General features: G+C 43.0%; 1 protein-coding gene across 1 annotated transcript; it reads left to right on the forward strand.

Moving 5' to 3' along the window:
- The first annotated feature begins 736 nt into the window (after positions 1-736).
- Positions 737-14,485, forward strand: HSP90AA1 (heat shock protein 90 alpha family class A member 1). Its single transcript, XM_038743243.1, has 11 exons — positions 737-881; positions 8,653-8,814; positions 8,900-9,266; positions 9,756-9,889; positions 10,299-10,619; positions 10,789-10,954; positions 11,419-11,609; positions 11,723-11,870; positions 12,501-12,769; positions 13,828-14,161; positions 14,340-14,485. The coding sequence occupies exons 2-11, from the start codon at positions 8,653-8,655 to the stop codon at positions 14,447-14,449; spliced, it is 2,202 nt and encodes a 733-aa protein (XP_038599171.1). The 5' UTR covers positions 737-881; the 3' UTR covers positions 14,450-14,485.
- Positions 14,486-17,516: the final 3,031 nt, after the last annotated feature.

Here is a 17,516-nt window from a genome sequence, read left to right on the forward strand (position 1 = left end):
GTGTGGGAAGGCCTCCTGGAGGAGGTGAGCTCTCAGCAGGGCCTTGAACATATAGCGACAGTCCCTACCCAACAGTGGGCTCATATGTAAAATAAATATGTAATATTTATTAAAATATGTAAAATAAATAGAATAGATATGTACAGGTAAAATAAACAGAGTAAGAAATATGTACAAACATATAAGGCGGGGGGGAGAGGAAGGAAGGGGCTGAGTGTGGGAAGGCCTCCTGGAGGAGGTGAGCTCCCAGCAGGGCCTTGAACATATAGCGACAGTCCCTACCCAACAGTGGGCTCATATGTAAAATAAATATGTAATATTTATTAAAATATGTAAAATAAATAGAATAGATATGTACAGGTAAAATAAATAGAGTAAGAAATATGTACAAACATATAAGGCGGGGGGGAGAGGAAGGAAGGGGCTGAGTCTGGGAAGGCCTCCTGGAGGAGGTGAGCTCTCAGCAGGGCCTTGAAGGGAGGAAGAGAGCTAGCTGGGCGGATGGGCGTGCGCATGCGCTCTCCTCCCCCCCCCGCCGAGGCCGGCGCGCGGACGCGCGTGCGCATGCGCGCCCCTTCTCCCCGCGAGGGCGGGGGCCGGGCTCGCGCGCGCGCCGCGTCAGTTGGGGCGGGCCGGGGCGCGAGCGCCTGCTCTTCCGGAAGGTTCGCGAGGCTTCTGGAAAGGGCATCGCCAAGCCCCAACGGACGCGGCTATAAAAGGAGGCGGGCGGCCGCCGCCGCGCCTCAGTCCGACAGAGGAGCGGGACGGTGCGGTCGTCCCTCCGTCCTTCCCGTCGGGGACAGCGGTTGGGACCGTTGGCTGCGGCCTCGCCTTTCCCCTCGCGCGTCACCTCACCCGTCGGTCCACGGCCCACCCTCAAGGTAACAACGGACCGCCGCCAAGGCTCCTTTTTTTTAATAATAATAATAATAATGGCATTTGTTAAGCGCTTACTATGTGCCGAGCACTGTTCTAAGCGCTGGGGAGGTTACAAGGTGAATAGTTTGTCCCACAGGGGGCTCACAGTCCTCATCCCCATTTTACAGATGAGGGAACTGAGGCACAGAGAATAATAATAATGGCATTTATTAAGCGCTTACTATGTGCCGAGCACCGTTCTAAGCGCCGGGGAGGTTATAGGGTGAACAGTTTGCCCCACAGGGGGCTCACAGTCTTCACCCCCGTTTTACAGATGAGGGAACTGAGGCACGGAGAATAATAATAATGGCATTTGTTAAGCGCTTACTATGTGCCGAGCACTGTTCTAAGCGCTGGGGAGGTTACAAGGTGAATAGTTTGTCCCACAGGGGGCTCACAGTCCTCATCCCCGTTTTACAGATGAGGGAACTGAGGCACAGAGAATGATAATAATAATAATAATGGTATTTATTAAGCGCTTACTGTGTGCCGAGCACTGTTCTAAGCGCTGGGGAGGTTACAGGGTGAACAGTTTGCCCCACACGGGACTCACTGTCTTCATCCCCGTTTTACAGATGAGGGAACTGAGGCACAGAGAATGATAATAATAATAATAATGGCATTTATTAAGCGCTTACTATGTGCCGACCACTGTTCTAAGCGCCGGGGAGGTTACAGGGTGAACAGTTTGCCCCACAGGGGGCTCACAGTCTTCATCCCCGTTTTACAGATGAGGGAACTGAGGCACGGAGAATAATATAATAATAATGGCATTTATTAAGCGGTTACTATGTGCCGAGCACTGTTCTAAGCGCCGGGGAGGTTACAGGGTGAACAGCTTGCCCCACAGGGGGCTCACAGTCTTCATCCCCGTTTTACAGATGAGGGAACTGAGGCACAGAGAATGATAATAATAATAATAATGGCATTTATTAAGCGCTTACTATGTGCCGAGCACTGTTCTAAGCGCCGGGGGGGTTACAGGGTGAACAGTTTGCCCCACAGGGGGCTCACAGTCTTCATCCCCGTTTTACAGATGAGGGAACTGAGGCACGGAGAATAATAATAATAATGGCATTTATTAAGCGCTTACTATGTGCCGAGCACTGTTCTAAGCGCTGGGGAGGTTACAGGGTGAACAGTTTGTCCCACAGGGGGCTCACAGTCTTCACCCCCGTTTTACAGATGAGGGAACTGAGGCACAGAGAATGATAATAATAATAATAATAATGGTATTTATTAAGCGCTTACTATGTGCCGAGCACCGTTCTAAGCGCTGGGGAGGTTACAGGGTGAACAGTTTGCCCCACACGGGACTCACTGTCTTCATCCCCGTTTTACAGATGAGGGAACTGAGGCACAGAGAATGATAATAATAATAATAATGGCATTTATTAAGCGCTTACTATGTGCCGAGCACCGTTCTAAGCGCCGGGGAGGTTACAGGGTGAACAGTTTGCCCCACAGGGGGCTCACAGTCTTCATCCCCGTTTTACAGATGAGGGAACTGAGGCACGGAGAATAATAATAATAATGGCATTTATTAAGCGCTTACTATGTGCCGAGCACTGTTCTAAGCGCCGGGGAGGTTACAGGGGGAACAGTTTGCCCCACAGGGGGCTCACAGGCTTCATCCCCGTTTTACAGATGAGGGAACTGAGGCACGGAGAATAATAATAATGGCATTTATTAAGCGCTTACTATGTGCCGAGCACTGTTCTAAGCGCTGGGGAGGTTACAAGGTGAATAGTTTGTCCCACAGGGGGCTCACAGTCCTCATCCCCGTTTTACAGATGAGGGAACTGAGGCACAGAGAATAATAATAAAAATGGCATTTATTAAGCGCTTACTACTATTTAATAATAATAATGGCATTTGTTAAGCGCTTACTATGTGCAGAGCACTGTTCTAAGCGCTGGGGGGGTGTTTCCAAGGTGATCAAGTCCTTTTATCCACTCGGGCGTGAGGGAGAGCCGGGGCAGGAGGCGAAGGGGACCGCTTCATCATCATAATGATGGCGTTTATTAAGCGCTTACTATGTGCCGAGCACTGTTCTAAGCGCTGGGGAGGTTACCAGGTGAATAGTTTGTCCCACAGGGGGCTCACAGTCCTCATCCCATTTTACAGATGAGGGAACTGAGGCACAGAGAATAATAATAATGGCATTTATTAAGCGCTTACTATGTGCCGTGCACTGTTCTAAGCGCCGGGGAGGTTACAGGGTGAACAGTTTGCCCCACAGGAGGCTCACAGTTTTCATCCCCGTTTTACAGATGAGGGAACTGAGGCACAGAGAATAATAATAATGGCATTTATTAAGCGCTTACTATGTGCCGAGCACTGTTCTAAGCGCTGGGGAGGTTACAAGGTGATCAGGTTGTCCCACAGGGGGTCACAGTCTTCATCCCCGTTTTACAGATGAGGGAACTGAGGCACAGAGAATAATAATAATAATAGTATTTATTAAGCGCTTACTATTATTTAATAATAATAATAATGGCATTTGTTAAGCGCTTACTATGTGCAGAGCACTGTTCTAAGCTTTCGGGGGGGGGGGGGGGGGGGGGGGGGGGGCGGTTCCAAGGTGATCAAGTCCTTTTTATCCACCCGGGCGTGAGGGAGAGCCGGGGCAGGAGGCGAAGGGGACAGCTTCATCATAATAATGATGGCATTTATTAAGCGCTTACTATGTGCTGAGCACTGTTCTAAGCGCTGGGGAGGTTACAGGGTGAACAGTTTGCCCCACAGGGGGCTCACAGTCTTCCTCCCCGTTTTACAGATGAGGGAACTGAGGCACAGAGAATAATAATAATAATAATAATAATGGCATTTATTAAGCGCTTACTATGTGCCGAGCACTGTTCTAAGCGCTGGGGAGGTTACAGGGGGAACAGTTTGCCCCACAGGGGGCTCACAGGCTTCATCCCCGTTTTACAGATGAGGGAACTGAGGCACGGAGAATAATAATAATAATAATAATAATGGCATTTATTAAGCGCTTACTATGTGCCGAGCACTGTTCTAAGCGCTGGGGAGGTTACAAGGTGAATAGTTCGTTCCACAGGGGGCTCACAGTCCTCATCCCCGTTTTACAGATGAGGGAGCTGAGGCACGGAGAATAATAATAATGGCATTTATTAAGCGCTTACTATGTGCCGAGCACTGTTCTAAGCGCTGGGGAGGTTACAGGGTGAACAGTTTGCCCCACAGGGGGCTCACAGTCTTCACCCCCGTTTTACAGATGAGGGAACTGAGGCACAGAGAATAATAATAATAATGGCATTTATTAAGCGCTTACTATTATTTAATAATAATAATAGTGGCATTTGTTAAGCGCTTACTATGTGCAGAGCACTGTTCTAAGCGCTGGGGGGGGGATTCCAAGGTGATCAAGTCCTTTTATCCACTCGGGCGTGAGGGAGAGCCGGGGCAGGAGGCGAAGGGGACCGCTTCATCATAATAATGATGGCGTTTATTAAGCGCTTACTATGTGCCGAGCACTGTTCTAAGCGCTGGGGAGGTTACAAGGTGAACAGTTTGCCCCACAGGGGGCTCACAGTCTTCACCCCCGTTTTACAGATGAGGGAACTGAGGCACAGAGAATAATAATAATAATGGCATTTATTAAGCGCTTACTATGGGCATAGCACTGTTCTAAGCGCTGAAGTGAAGTGACCTGCCCAAAGTCACACAGCTGACAATCGGCGGAGCCGGGATTTGAACCCATGACCTCGGACTCCAAAGCCTGGGCTCTTTCAACTGAGTCATGCTGTTTCTCTATAATAATAATAAGGATGGTATTTATTACACTTTTAGACTGTGAGCCCACTGTTGGGTAGGGACTGTCTCTAGATGTTGCCAACTTGTACTTCCCAAGCGCTTAGTACAGTGCTCTGCACACAGTAAGCGCTCAATAAATACGATTGATTGATTATTCCCAGGCTGAGCCCCCTCCTTCCTCTCCCCAACCCCCCCGCCTTACCCCCTTCCCCTCCCCACAGCACCTGTATATATATTTGTATGTATTTATTACTCTATTTACTTGTACATCTTTATTCTATTTATTTTATTCTGTTAATAAAGATGGCATTTAATAATAATGATGGCATTTATTAAGCGCTTACTGTGTGCCGAGCACTGTTCTAAGCGCTGGGGAGGTTACAGGGTGAACAGGTTGCCCCACAGGGGGCTCACAGTCTTCATCCCCGTTTTACAGATGAGGTCACTGAGGCACAGAGAATCAATCAATCAATTGTATTTATTGAGCACTTACTGTGTGCAGAGCACTGTACTTAAGCGCTTGGGAAGTACAAGTTGGCAACATATAGAGACGGTCCCTACCCAGCAGCGGGCTCACAGTCTAAAAGGGGGAGACAGAGAACAAAACCAAACGTACTAATAAAATAAATAGAATAGATATGTACAATTAAAATAAATAAATAAATAGAGTAATAAATATGTACAAACATATATACATATATACAGGTGCTGTGGGGAAGGGAAGGAGGTAAGATGGGGGGGATGGAGAGGGGGACGAGGGGGAGAGAAGTGAAGTGACTTGCCCAAAGTCACACAGCTGGCAAGTGGCGGAGCCGGGATTTGAACCCATGACCTCGGACTCCAAAGCCTGTGCTGTTTCCACTGAGCCATGCTGTTTCTCTATAATAATAAGGATGGTATTTATTCCCAGGCTGAGCCCCCTCCTTCCTCTCCCCATCCCCCCCGCCTTACCCCCTGCACCTGTATATATGTTTGCACGTAGTTATTACTCGATTTACTTGTACATCTTTATTCTATTTATTTTATTTTGTTAATAAATAATGATGGCATTTATTAAGCAGTTGCTATGTGCAAAGCCCTGTTCTAAGCACGGGGGAGGTTACAAGGTGATCAGGTTGCCCCCACGGGGGGCTCACAGCCTTCACCCCCATTTTACAGGTGAGGGAACTGAGGCCCAGAGAAGTTAAGTGACTTGACCAGTTAATCTGTTTTGTTCCGTTGTCTGTCGCCCCCTTCTAGACTGTGAGCCTGCTTTTGAGTAGGGACCGTCTCTAGATGTTGCCAACTTGGACTTCCCAAGCGCTTAGTTCAGTGCTCTGCACGCAGTAAGCCCTCAATAAATACGGTTGAATGAATGAATGAATGAATGAATGAATGACTCGGGCGTGAGGGAGAGCCGGGGGAGGAGGCGAAGGGGACCGTTTAATAATTATGATAATAATGATGGCATTTTTTCCCAGACTGAGCCCCCTCCTTCCTCTCCCCCTCCTCTTCCTCCCCATCCCCCCCGCCTTACCTCCTTCCCCTCCCCACAGCACCTGTATATATGTATATATGATTGTACGTATTTATTGCTCTTTACTTATTTTACTTGTACATATTCTCTATTTTGTTAATATGTTTTGTTGTCTGTCTCCCCCTTCTAGACTGTGAGCCCGCTGTTGGGTAGGGACCGTCTCTAGATGTTGCCAACTTGTACTTCCCAAGCGCTTAGTCCAGTGCTCTACGCGCAGTAAGCGCTCAAGAAATGCGATTGAATGAATGAAAAAATACTATGTGCCAAGCACTGTTCTAAGCGTTGGGGAGGTTACAAGGTGACCAGGTTGTCCCACGGGGGGCTCACAGTCTTCACCCCATTTGACAGATGAGGTAACTGAGGCCCAGAGAAGTGAAGCGACCCACCCAAAGTCACACAGCTGACAGTTGGCGGAGTAGGGATTCGAACCCACGACCTCCGACTCCCAAGTCCGGGCTCTTTCCACCGAGCCACGCTGCTTCTCTGTTTTAGCATTGTGTCGGGCTGTCCCCAGCGCTTAGCACAGGGCTCCGCGCACGAGAAATGCGGTTGAACGAAGGACTGAGAAGCAGTACGTTTTAGTGGAAAGAGCCCGGGCTTGGGAGTCACAGGTCGTGGGTTCGAATTCCGACTCCGCAGCTGGTCAGCTGGGTGACTTCGGGCAAGTCGGTTCTCTGGGCCTCAGTTACCTCATCTGTAAAATGGGGATTAAGACTATGAGCCCCATGTGGGACAACCTGATTCCTAGCATGCCCCCCAGTGCTTAGAACAGTGCTCGGCACGTAGTAAGCGCTTAACAAATGCCATCATCAACATCATTAAGTTTAAGCACTTAGTACAGTGCTCTGCACACAGGAAGCTCTCGATAAATACGATTGAATGAATGAAGGATGGCGATGGTTGGTCGGGCCTGGGCCGGTGGGGGCGGGGGGGGTCTCTGAGAGGACCACCCGTTCTGAGGGCTGCAGTTTGGGGGGGAGGGTCGCTTTTGGGGGTGGGGGTGATGCGTATTCAGTCGTATTTAGGGAGCGCTTACTCTGCAAAGCACCGTATGACGCTCTGGGGAGAGTTCCTCTCCCTCAGACTGTGAGCCCGTTGTGGGCAGTGATTGTCCCTCTTTATTACTAATGATGATGGTATTTGTTATGTGCTTACTATGTGCCAAGCACTGTTATTTGCTGTATTGTACTTTCCAAGCGCTTAGTATAGTTATAATAATTATTATAGTTATGGTATTTGTTAAGCGCTTAGTATGTGTCAAGCACTGTTGTACTCTGCACAGAGTAAGCCTTCAATAAATATGACCGAATGAATGTAACAGACACATTGCTGTCCACAACGAGTTCACAGTCTATGGGAATTCATTCAGTCGTATTTATTGAGCGCTTACTGTGTGCAGAGCACTGTACTAAGTGCTTGGGAAGTACAAATCGGTAACATTAGAGAGATGGTCCCCACCCAACAACGAGCTCACAGTCTAGAAGGGGGAATGGGGTGGTGGGCAAGGAAACGGGCATCCTGAGGTTCCTCGCTCAGCTTAAGGGACCCTGAAATCCTCTAGGGGTTTTCAGCTGACTTGAAGAGTCCCATTCATTCATTCGCTCATATTTATTGAGCGCTTACTGTGTGCTAAGCACTTGGAAAGTCCAATTCAGCAATAGAGCACCAATCCCTGTCCACAACGGGCTTACAGTCAAGCCCCCGACCCGGTGGAAGGTGGTCAGGGAGGTTATCGGGATGGGGGTGACTGCCACTTGTCTGCTTTGTGACCTTGGGCAAATCACTTCACTTCTCTTTGTCCCAGTGACTTCATCTGTAAAATGGGGGTGGAGACTGAGCCCCACATGGGACAGGGACTGTGTCCAACTCAATTTGCTTGTATCCACCCCAGTGCTTAGTACAGCGCCTGGCACCTAGTAAGCACTTAACAAATACCGTCATTACTAGTATTATTATTATCGCAGACCGGGAGAATCCGGAGGAGCCGTGGCTGTATCTGGTGGGCTTGCCCCATGGTCCTCTAACGAAGGATAAGAGAGGGCAGGTGATGTGTCTGTAGACTGAAAAACTGCCAGTTGCTCGTTAGCGCACTTAAAAATCATTTAAGGGTGAACGAACAAAATAGTCTTTTCAGTGCAACTTCCTCCCAATACTTCCCTCTTATCTCTAGCTACCCAGTCAATCGATCCAGTTTTTAGAGACCGGCGGGGTGTTGGAGTTTACCGCGTATTTAGCGGGAATGCAGAAAGCTGATCAGTAATTTTTGATTGCCTTGAGCTTGAAGTTTTTGTAGGACGGAGCAAAACAAAATCGTAGTGAAGAACATCCAAAATAAAAGATTATCGTGTGATGTTTATGCCGTTAAGCTCTTAAATACGTACCTAAAAATAGCCTGCAGCATGTGCCCAGTGTATTTAATTTTCTAATATCCTCAATAGATGCCGGAAGCAATGCAAACTCAGGATCATTCAATGGAGGAGGAAGAAATTGAGACCTTTGCCTTCCAGGCAGAAATTGCCCAGTTGATGTCTCTGATTATCAACACCTTCTATTCTAACAAAGAAATATTTTTGAGAGAGCTGATTTCTAATTCATCTGATGTAAGTCATTCGTTTGAAAGGAATTCACTCCTGTAGCTTTAGTCATGGTGCAGTGGTTTTGATCACTCTGTGTTTCTGTTGTTAGGCTCTGGATAAAATCAGATACGAGAGTTTGACAGATCCGAGTAAATTAGACTCTGGGAAAGAACTGAATATTAATCTTATCCCAAACAAGAATGAACGCACCCTTACTCTTGTGGACACTGGCATTGGAATGACGAAAGCTGACTTGATCAACAACCTTGGCACTATAGCCAAATCTGGAACCAAGGCTTTCATGGAAGCATTGCAGGCTGGTGCAGATATCTCTATGATTGGTCAGTTTGGTGTTGGGTTTTATTCTGCGTACTTGGTGGCTGAAAAAGTGACAGTAATCACCAAACATAATGATGATGAACAGTATGCCTGGGAATCTTCTGCAGGAGGGTCATTCACTGTTAGAATTGATACAGGTATGTAATGTTCTTTATTTCTGTAAGAAATGTTTATAGCATCTTGATAAGGTTGTTCTAAATCCTCTATAGAAAATTGGTAAAAATGAGGCAATTACACGTGGGGTTAAGTGTGTTCCTGGGATGCAGGAGAGTAATACCATCATTTCAGGATTTATAGCTACTTTTAAAGGTGTCCTAATGTACAGTGGGTTCTTTACAAATAAGGGCATTGCATCATTGTTGGCTAGGTTTGAAAAAGTGTAGCTGTCCAGAAGTTTTAATGTCACATGAACAATAAATAGATTTTGAATTGGAATCTAAATACCCATGATTTAAAAGGATGAATAGGAAATAGAGGTAAAACTCCCTCGGATTTGGAAGAAGATAAATATGTGTATAGAAACACCTCTAATGATTTAGCACATCAACAATGCATAATTTACAAGGCTACATATACTGCCAAAGTGGCTTCTGTAAGACAAATTTCCCCTCTGCTTTTTTCATAAGGTGAACCTATTGGTCGTGGAACAAAGGTTATCCTGCATTTGAAGGAGGACCAAACTGAATACTTGGAGGAAAGGCGCATAAAGGAGATTGTGAAGAAGCACTCTCAGTTCATTGGCTATCCAATTACACTTTTTGTAAGTCTTAACTGTCAAATTAAGGCTCATAATTCTCCCTTCCTAAGTTAGTTATGCCCATAAATTAACTATTCATGTACAAACAGTGCTTCTTAAATGTTCATATAGCAAGATTTTTGTGGTTTCATAGATGGATTGTTTTGGCATACTTTATTGATCTGGTTACAGAAAGCTGGGATTACTTTAATATTTACTAGAGTGGCTGACGTATAAATCTTGTTTGAATGCCCCAAGACAGTTGACTTTTAAATAAAGTTTCATGCATGTGGGTTTTATTTGTAAGTCTACATGGGCCTATTAAGTGATTACCACTTGATCTCAACATATGTCTGGGAAAAATCTAGCCTTGAGGTCTCCGTATTTATGGCATAATCATGATTAACATCATCTCCTTAAAACTTTCTTGAAGGTGGAGAAAGAGCGGGATAAAGAGGTAAGTGATGATGAGGCAGAAGAAAAAGAAGAAAAGGAGGAACAAGAGAAAGAGGAAAAGGAGGAGACTGAAGATAAACCGGAGATTGAAGATGTTGGCTCTGAAGAAGAGGAAGAAGAAAAGAAAGATGCTGACAAGAAAAAGAAAAAGAAAATTAAAGAGAAATACATTGACCAGGAAGAACTCAACAAGACAAAACCCATCTGGACTAGGAATCCTGATGATATTACTAATGAGGAGTATGGAGAATTTTATAAGAGCTTGACCAATGACTGGGAAGACCATTTAGCTGTAAAAGTAAGTTCTCTACAGTTATTTTTCAACTGAGGTCAATTTTACGTTCAGTAAGCTGTTTGATAACCTGGGACATTTCATAATATTTTCTCATTGAAGGGACTGTGGGCTGACAAAGTTAGCGGTAAAGATGCTGGACCTCTTTTCCTTTTTTTTTTTTTTTTTTAAACAGCACTTCTCAGTTGAAGGACAGTTGGAATTCAGAGCCCTTCTTTTTGTCCCAAGACGTGCACCCTTTGACCTGTTTGAAAACAGGAAGAAAAAGAATAATATCAAGTTATATGTACGCAGAGTTTTCATCATGGATAACTGTGAGGAACTAATACCTGAGTATCTGAGTAAGTCTAACAACATTTCATACTAGTGGCTATATACCGTGATATGATAGCCTTATAAGTAACGGCCAATTGTTTTCTACTTAATTTACATCATTAACTTAAATGATGAATTGTTTGTGGTACTGTTCTGGGGAAGTCTGGACAATTGGCCAAATGCACTCAACTTGCAGAAATTGCTTGTTCAAGTTCAGTACACATTGTGCACAGCCAGTTCTGCCTTAAGATGTGCTTTCACTAAGCATTTGGTTGCTATTCAGAAATTAGGGAAGTTTATTTCTGACAGCTTACATCTATCTGGGTAGAATAGTGTCAGAAGTGGTTGTTACATGGAGTTTGTCTAGGTATGAGGAAAGCATGAGGCTTTTCAAGAACATGAATCCCGTTATAGGGAGAACTGAGTACCTCAATAAATTTTGCTTAATTGTTACTGATACTGTAAAATATTCAACCTCGTTTTCCTCCAGATTTCATTAGAGGTGTGGTGGACTCTGAGGATCTCCCTTTAAACATTTCCCGTGAAATGCTGCAGCAAAGCAAAATCCTGAAAGTGATTAGGAAGAATTTGGTCAAAAAGTGCTTGGAACTCTTCACTGAACTGGCAGAAGATAAAGAGAATTACAAGAAGCTTTATGAGCAGTTCTCTAAGAACGTCAAGGTCAGTTGACATGTCTGACCTGATTATAGTTTTGTAAAACTCTTAATATTTGGATAATTATATATTTTGCTCCATCAGAACTAGAAGCTTCTGATTACATGTCTTTATTACAGCTTGGAATACATGAAGATTCTCAGAACCGGAAGAGACTTTCGGAGTTGCTGAGATACTTCACTTCTGCTTCTGGAGATGAGATGGTCTCCCTCAAAGATTATTGCACTAGAATGAAGGAGAACCAGAAACACATCTATTATATCACTGGTACTAACTCTAACATTTTGTTTTTTAATGGTACTTTGTCTTTCCAGGATTTCAGTTTCATGTTTAGAAGCTGAATTTTGTTCTTATCAAGTGACATTTTGGATTTAGGCCATGTGTTCTTGCTACAGTTGGGTTTGATAATACCGCTTTTGTACCAGAACTGTGTTTAGTATGCTTGATATAGAAATTGAGTTTCTATCACGTATAACCCAGAGTGTGCTGGTCCTCAAGACACAGTGTCCCTGAAAACATGTGCCCCTGCTTCTTGGGGTATATACTGATCAGGTACCAGTGGTAAGGGAGAATGGACTTGTTTTTTCCAGTAGTGGTGATGGTTTATGCTGAGCCATCCACACACTCTCATCTGCTTGTGCCCAGCAGCATGCACTGCAAGATGACTAGTAGGGAGAACAGGGGCACTCCCTATATTCAATCACTTCCTAGTATTTTGATACCTAGGGAGAATAAAACAGAGTGTGGGATTTTTCTGCCAGTGTTTTTCAAAATGTATTTTTATTTGCCTGCTTGGTGCTACAGTCATACTTTATGGGAGACGGGCATATTCTTCTCTGCACCCACCGATCTGTTCTACTTGAAGAATATCAGAACGACTGTTTCTTTAAACTTCAGGTGAAACGAAGGACCAGGTTGCTAACTCCGCTTTTGTTGAGCGTCTTCGGAAACACGGCCTAGAAGTCGTCTACATGATCGAGCCTATTGATGAATACTGTGTTCAACAGCTAAAGGAATTTGAGGGCAAGACCTTGGTGTCTGTAACCAAAGAGGGCTTGGAACTCCCAGAAGATGAGGAGGAGAAAAAGAATCAAGAGGAAAAGAAAGCAAAATTTGAAAGTCTCTGTAAAATCATGAAAGATATCCTTGAAAAGAAAGTTGAGAAGGTATAAGCTTATTTAGTGTTTTATCAAGGTCAATGTTGCTTTGGTCCTGAATGTTCATTCAAGGGTATAACTTTGATTTAGATTTAACCTCAGTCTGTTGCTTCTTAACTTCTTAAATGTGAATTTTAAAGATGTGACTAGCTTGAATATTTTTCCCTAACATTGTTGTAATTATTATTATTGTTGTTTTTAAGTACTTAGTATGTGCCAAACCCTGTACTAAGCGTGGGGGTGTAGATACATGACTATCAGGGCTCTCAGTCTTAAGTAGGAGGGAGAACAGATATTGAATCCCCATTTTGCAGGTGAGGGGACTGAGGCCCAGAGAAGGTAAGTGATTTGCCTAAGGCCTCACAGCAGGTAAGTGGCAGCTGGGCTTAAGGCCCTGGCAGGTCCTCTGACTCCCGGGCCCGAGTTCTTTTCACTGGGCCACGCTGTAGTGTCACCTGGACAAGTTATGAAGCTCTGTGCCTAGTCATTTCTGGTGTGAAAGGTGGGTTTGGGGATCGAACCTCTGAATCTTGATCAGCATCTTGATTTCAAAAACTAAAGTGGGACTCTTTAATAGTTCTAATTTTGATAATTGCAGTCTGTTGGTGTTGGCTTCTTGAAATGCATTCCAGTATATTAATTCAAATCACTCCTTTTGGTTTGATTAATAATTATTAATAATAATCACTATAATAATAATTATTATTAAGATTGGCAACGCCCTTATTAGTGGCACAGGTGGCTGCAGAGTCTGCAGTCAAAATCCTCACTTCCCTCGAAGATTGACACCACAGTGTAAAACTGTTGCTTGTCAAAGAACAGATTTCTTCACTGAAATTCAGCCACCCAACTTGTCTGCTGGATGACCTTGGGCAAGTCACTGTACTTCCCTGTGCCTCAGTCACCTCATCAGTAAAGTGATTTTAAGAATGTGAGCTCCAGGCAGGACAGGGAATGTGTCCAACCTGAAAACCATATATCTACCCCAGCACTTAGTACAGTGCCTGGCACATAGTAAGCGCTTCCCAAATACCATTTATAAACAAAGCTTGTTCTGTTAATTGCAGGTGGTTGTGTCAAACAGATTGGTCACATCCCCATGCTGCATTGTCACAAGCACATATGGCTGGACAGCTAACATGGAGAGGATTATGAAGGCTCAAGCACTGAGAGATAATTCTACAATGGGTTACATGGCGGCAAAGAAACACTTGGAGATAAACCCTGACCATTCCATTATTGAAACTTTGAGGCAGAAGGCAGAGGATGATAAAAATGATAAGTCTGTGAAGGATCTTGTCATCTTACTGTATGAGACTGCACTTCTGTCTTCAGGCTTCAGTCTGGAAGACCCCCAGACTCATGCCAACCGCATTTACAGGATGATCAAACTTGGTCTTGGTAAGTAATTGTTCAAAACAAATACGTACAGTGATTTACTATAGTGTCATAATGTCCTGAACAGTTGTCAGTGTAGTCATATTCTTATTCCCTTTTTCTATCTTCAGTGGAAGCTACTAATGAATATTTGGGGCAAAAAAGAAAATCTTGCTCACATTTTGCCTTTATTCTAAAATAGGCATTGATGAAGATGATCCTGCTTCTGAAGAAACCGGTGCAGCAGAAGCTGAAGAAATGCCACCCCTTGAAGGAGATGAAGATACCTCTCGTATGGAAGAAGTAGATTAAAGGAACTACCTAATAAAGGGCTTCATGTTTCTTGGACCAGTCTGAATAAGTTATTTTGTATATTCTGAATGTTGACAGAAAAAAAATACTTGAAAATGTCTTCTCTTCATTCCTTCTGATATTTTCAAAGATGTTGTCTTTATTTTTGTTACATTACTTCCTTGTTTCTAAAACATGTGAAATAAACATGTCATTTAAGGATACACGTGGAAATCAGTTCTGAGATGCCTTTAGGTGTATAAGTAAGAACTAGTAATCGCCTTTGCTCCCTCCCCACCCTCAAGATTGCAACGCTTGTTTCCTTATATGTACAAATTGTAATCTAATGCTATCTTATAAACACCGTGTGGTCTGATCTATAGTAGCTAGCTATCAAGAGGGACCAGAAGTGGGAAGGGAAGGCATTACAATTCTCACCAAGTTACTGTTTTGAAGTCTCTCAAACTGTTTATATAGTTGTCTAGGTTTTTTTTTTTTTTTAGTAAAGTTCAAATTGCATTATATGATAGACTAGGATACTTTAGAACTGCATTTTGTGACTAACAACATCTGCATGTATAATGAAAGTCCTGGATGTCCTAATAATAAAGTGTGTTTAAGGTAACCTGTGAAGTGAGCTTCTTTGGATGAGTTGGCACTTAGCGTTTTGAAGGCAGCAATTTTTAAGATTCGTAGTTGTGTAGTCAACCAAGAAGATGAGTTAAAGTGTTGGTATCCAAAATCCTTTATTATTTTAGATCAACAAAATGGCTTTGGATAAAGCAGCTTGTCAAAATGCCCTTTAACACCCGATCTTTTCTTAAAGCCTAAAATTTAGTACTACAAATTTAACCAAAGTCTCACCCTAAAACATTTTAATACCCTGTTCAAGGCATCTAATTTGTCATCTGTTGAGGTGATTGTGGTTTGAATTGTGCTATTATTCAGGATTAGATATTCACCCCACAGCACTTAAGCACGTCTTTATATATTTAAAGTCTGTCTCCCCATTTAGATTGTAGGCTTGTTGAGAGTAGCGAATGTGTCAAATTCTGTTGTATTTTCGCAAGTGTTTAGTACAGTATTCTACACATAGTAAGTGCTCAATATATCCCATTGATTAGGTCGATTAAATGGTTGAAAGTGAAATGCACTTTCCATTTAGGGTTTGCTACAGTCAATCAGTTCTACAATGCATATCTTCGCTTCAAATTTTGGCTGAAATAGTTTTGAGGAATTAGTCAAGATTCGTAGTTCCATAGTCAACCAATAAGTCGAATTAAACACACAATTTAAGTTGGTATCTAAAATCCTTTATTATTTAAGATTAACAAGATGGCTTTGGATAAAGCAGCTTGTCAAGATGGTCTTTAAGCCCTGATATTTTCTTAAAGCCTAAAATTTAACACTACAAATTCAATGAAAGTCTCACCCTGTTCTAAGCATAAAGTGTACTTCATCTGTGTAGAATGCAAAACAATGATTGTTTTAATGGTAATTAAGTGCTTACTATATGCCAAGCACTATACTATGTGCTGGGATAGATAGGAGCTATTCAGGTTGGACAGAGTTAAATGTCCCTCATGGGGCTCATGGTCTTAATCTCCATTTTGCAGATGAGGTAATTGAGGCACAGAGAAGTTAAGTGACTTGTCCGTGGTCACACAGCAGAGAAGTGGCAGAGCTGGAATTAGAACCCAGGTCCTTCTGACTCCCAGCCCTGTGCTCTACCCAGTAGGCCACACTGCTCAGCTATCAGAAAAAATGTGCCAAATATATGCAATGTTGGTCAAGCTATATGTTCTGTAATATAAATTCCATATTATTGGATAATTCCTCTTAATATAGAACAGCAACTTGATGTTGACAGAACTATTAAAAGCTGAACTACAAACTACCCCAAATCCATCGTTACAAATGTATGAACAGTATTACTCTTAATATCTCAAATTAATATAATAGCATTTTAAATCCTCTCCACTCTACAAGCTGCAAACAGAAATATTTATAAAGCTTTTAGATGTTCAAAATATATTTAAAACTATAAGATGATTTATGTCCAAATTAGACTAATAATCCTTGGAAAGGAACAGCAAATCAAAGTAATAAAAAGATATGATCTAAATCATATAAAAATCACTCTAGCTTGTAAAATTATTATGGGCAGGGAATGTGTCTACCAACTCTGTTATTGTACTCTCCCAAGTGCTTATAGTGTTCTGTACTCAGTAAGTGCTCAGTAAATTGATTAAATTAGTTATAATTTTAAACAAATGAAATAAATCACTGAAGTTAACATGTTTCCAAATTTTACGGTTAGGTTGAGGGGCTTATCATGAATGGTAGAAATTAGCATTTTAGTTTTGGACTTTAATTTTTGCTATTTTGCCCTCAATAAAATACAGTTACTATTTTCATCTAAAAGCAGGCATTTTTGCCAAACATGCATTTTGTTATAGCTGGTCAAGAAATGCCTTTTTAGAGAAGCAGCGTGGCTCAGTGGAAAGAGCACAGGCTTTGGAGTCAGAGGTCATGGGTTCAAATTCCGGCTCCCCCACTTGTCAGCTGTGTGACTTTGGGCAAGTCACTTCACTTCTCTGGGCCTCAATTACCTCCTCTGTAAAATGGGGATTAAGACTGTGAGCCCCCGGTGGGACAACCTGATCCCCTTGTAACCTCCCCAGCGCCTAGAACAGTGCTTTGCACATAGTGCTTAATAAATGCCATTATTATTATTACTATTTCCATTTTGTCCTAGAAACCTATCACTTCAAATTGGTCTTTCATGTAATTTTTATAACTTTTTATAACTTTAAACAAGTGACATAAACCATTAAAGTTAACATTATTTCCAATTTTACCATACAAAGTAGGTTGAGTGGAGGTCACTATACGATCATAAGTGACTTTGGAGAAGCCACTTAAACTTCTCTGTCCCTCAGTTACCTCATCTGTAAAATGGGGATTAAGACTGTGAGCCCCCCGTTGGACATCCTGATCACCTTGTAACCTCCCCAGCGCTTAGAACAGCACATAGTAAGTGCTTAATAAATACCATCATTATTATTATTATAAATGGCAGAAATTA

Source organism: Tachyglossus aculeatus, chromosome 1 (assembly GCF_015852505.1).
Source record: "Tachyglossus aculeatus isolate mTacAcu1 chromosome 1, mTacAcu1.pri, whole genome shotgun sequence".
NCBI classification, from domain to species: Eukaryota; Metazoa; Chordata; class Mammalia; order Monotremata; family Tachyglossidae; genus Tachyglossus; species Tachyglossus aculeatus.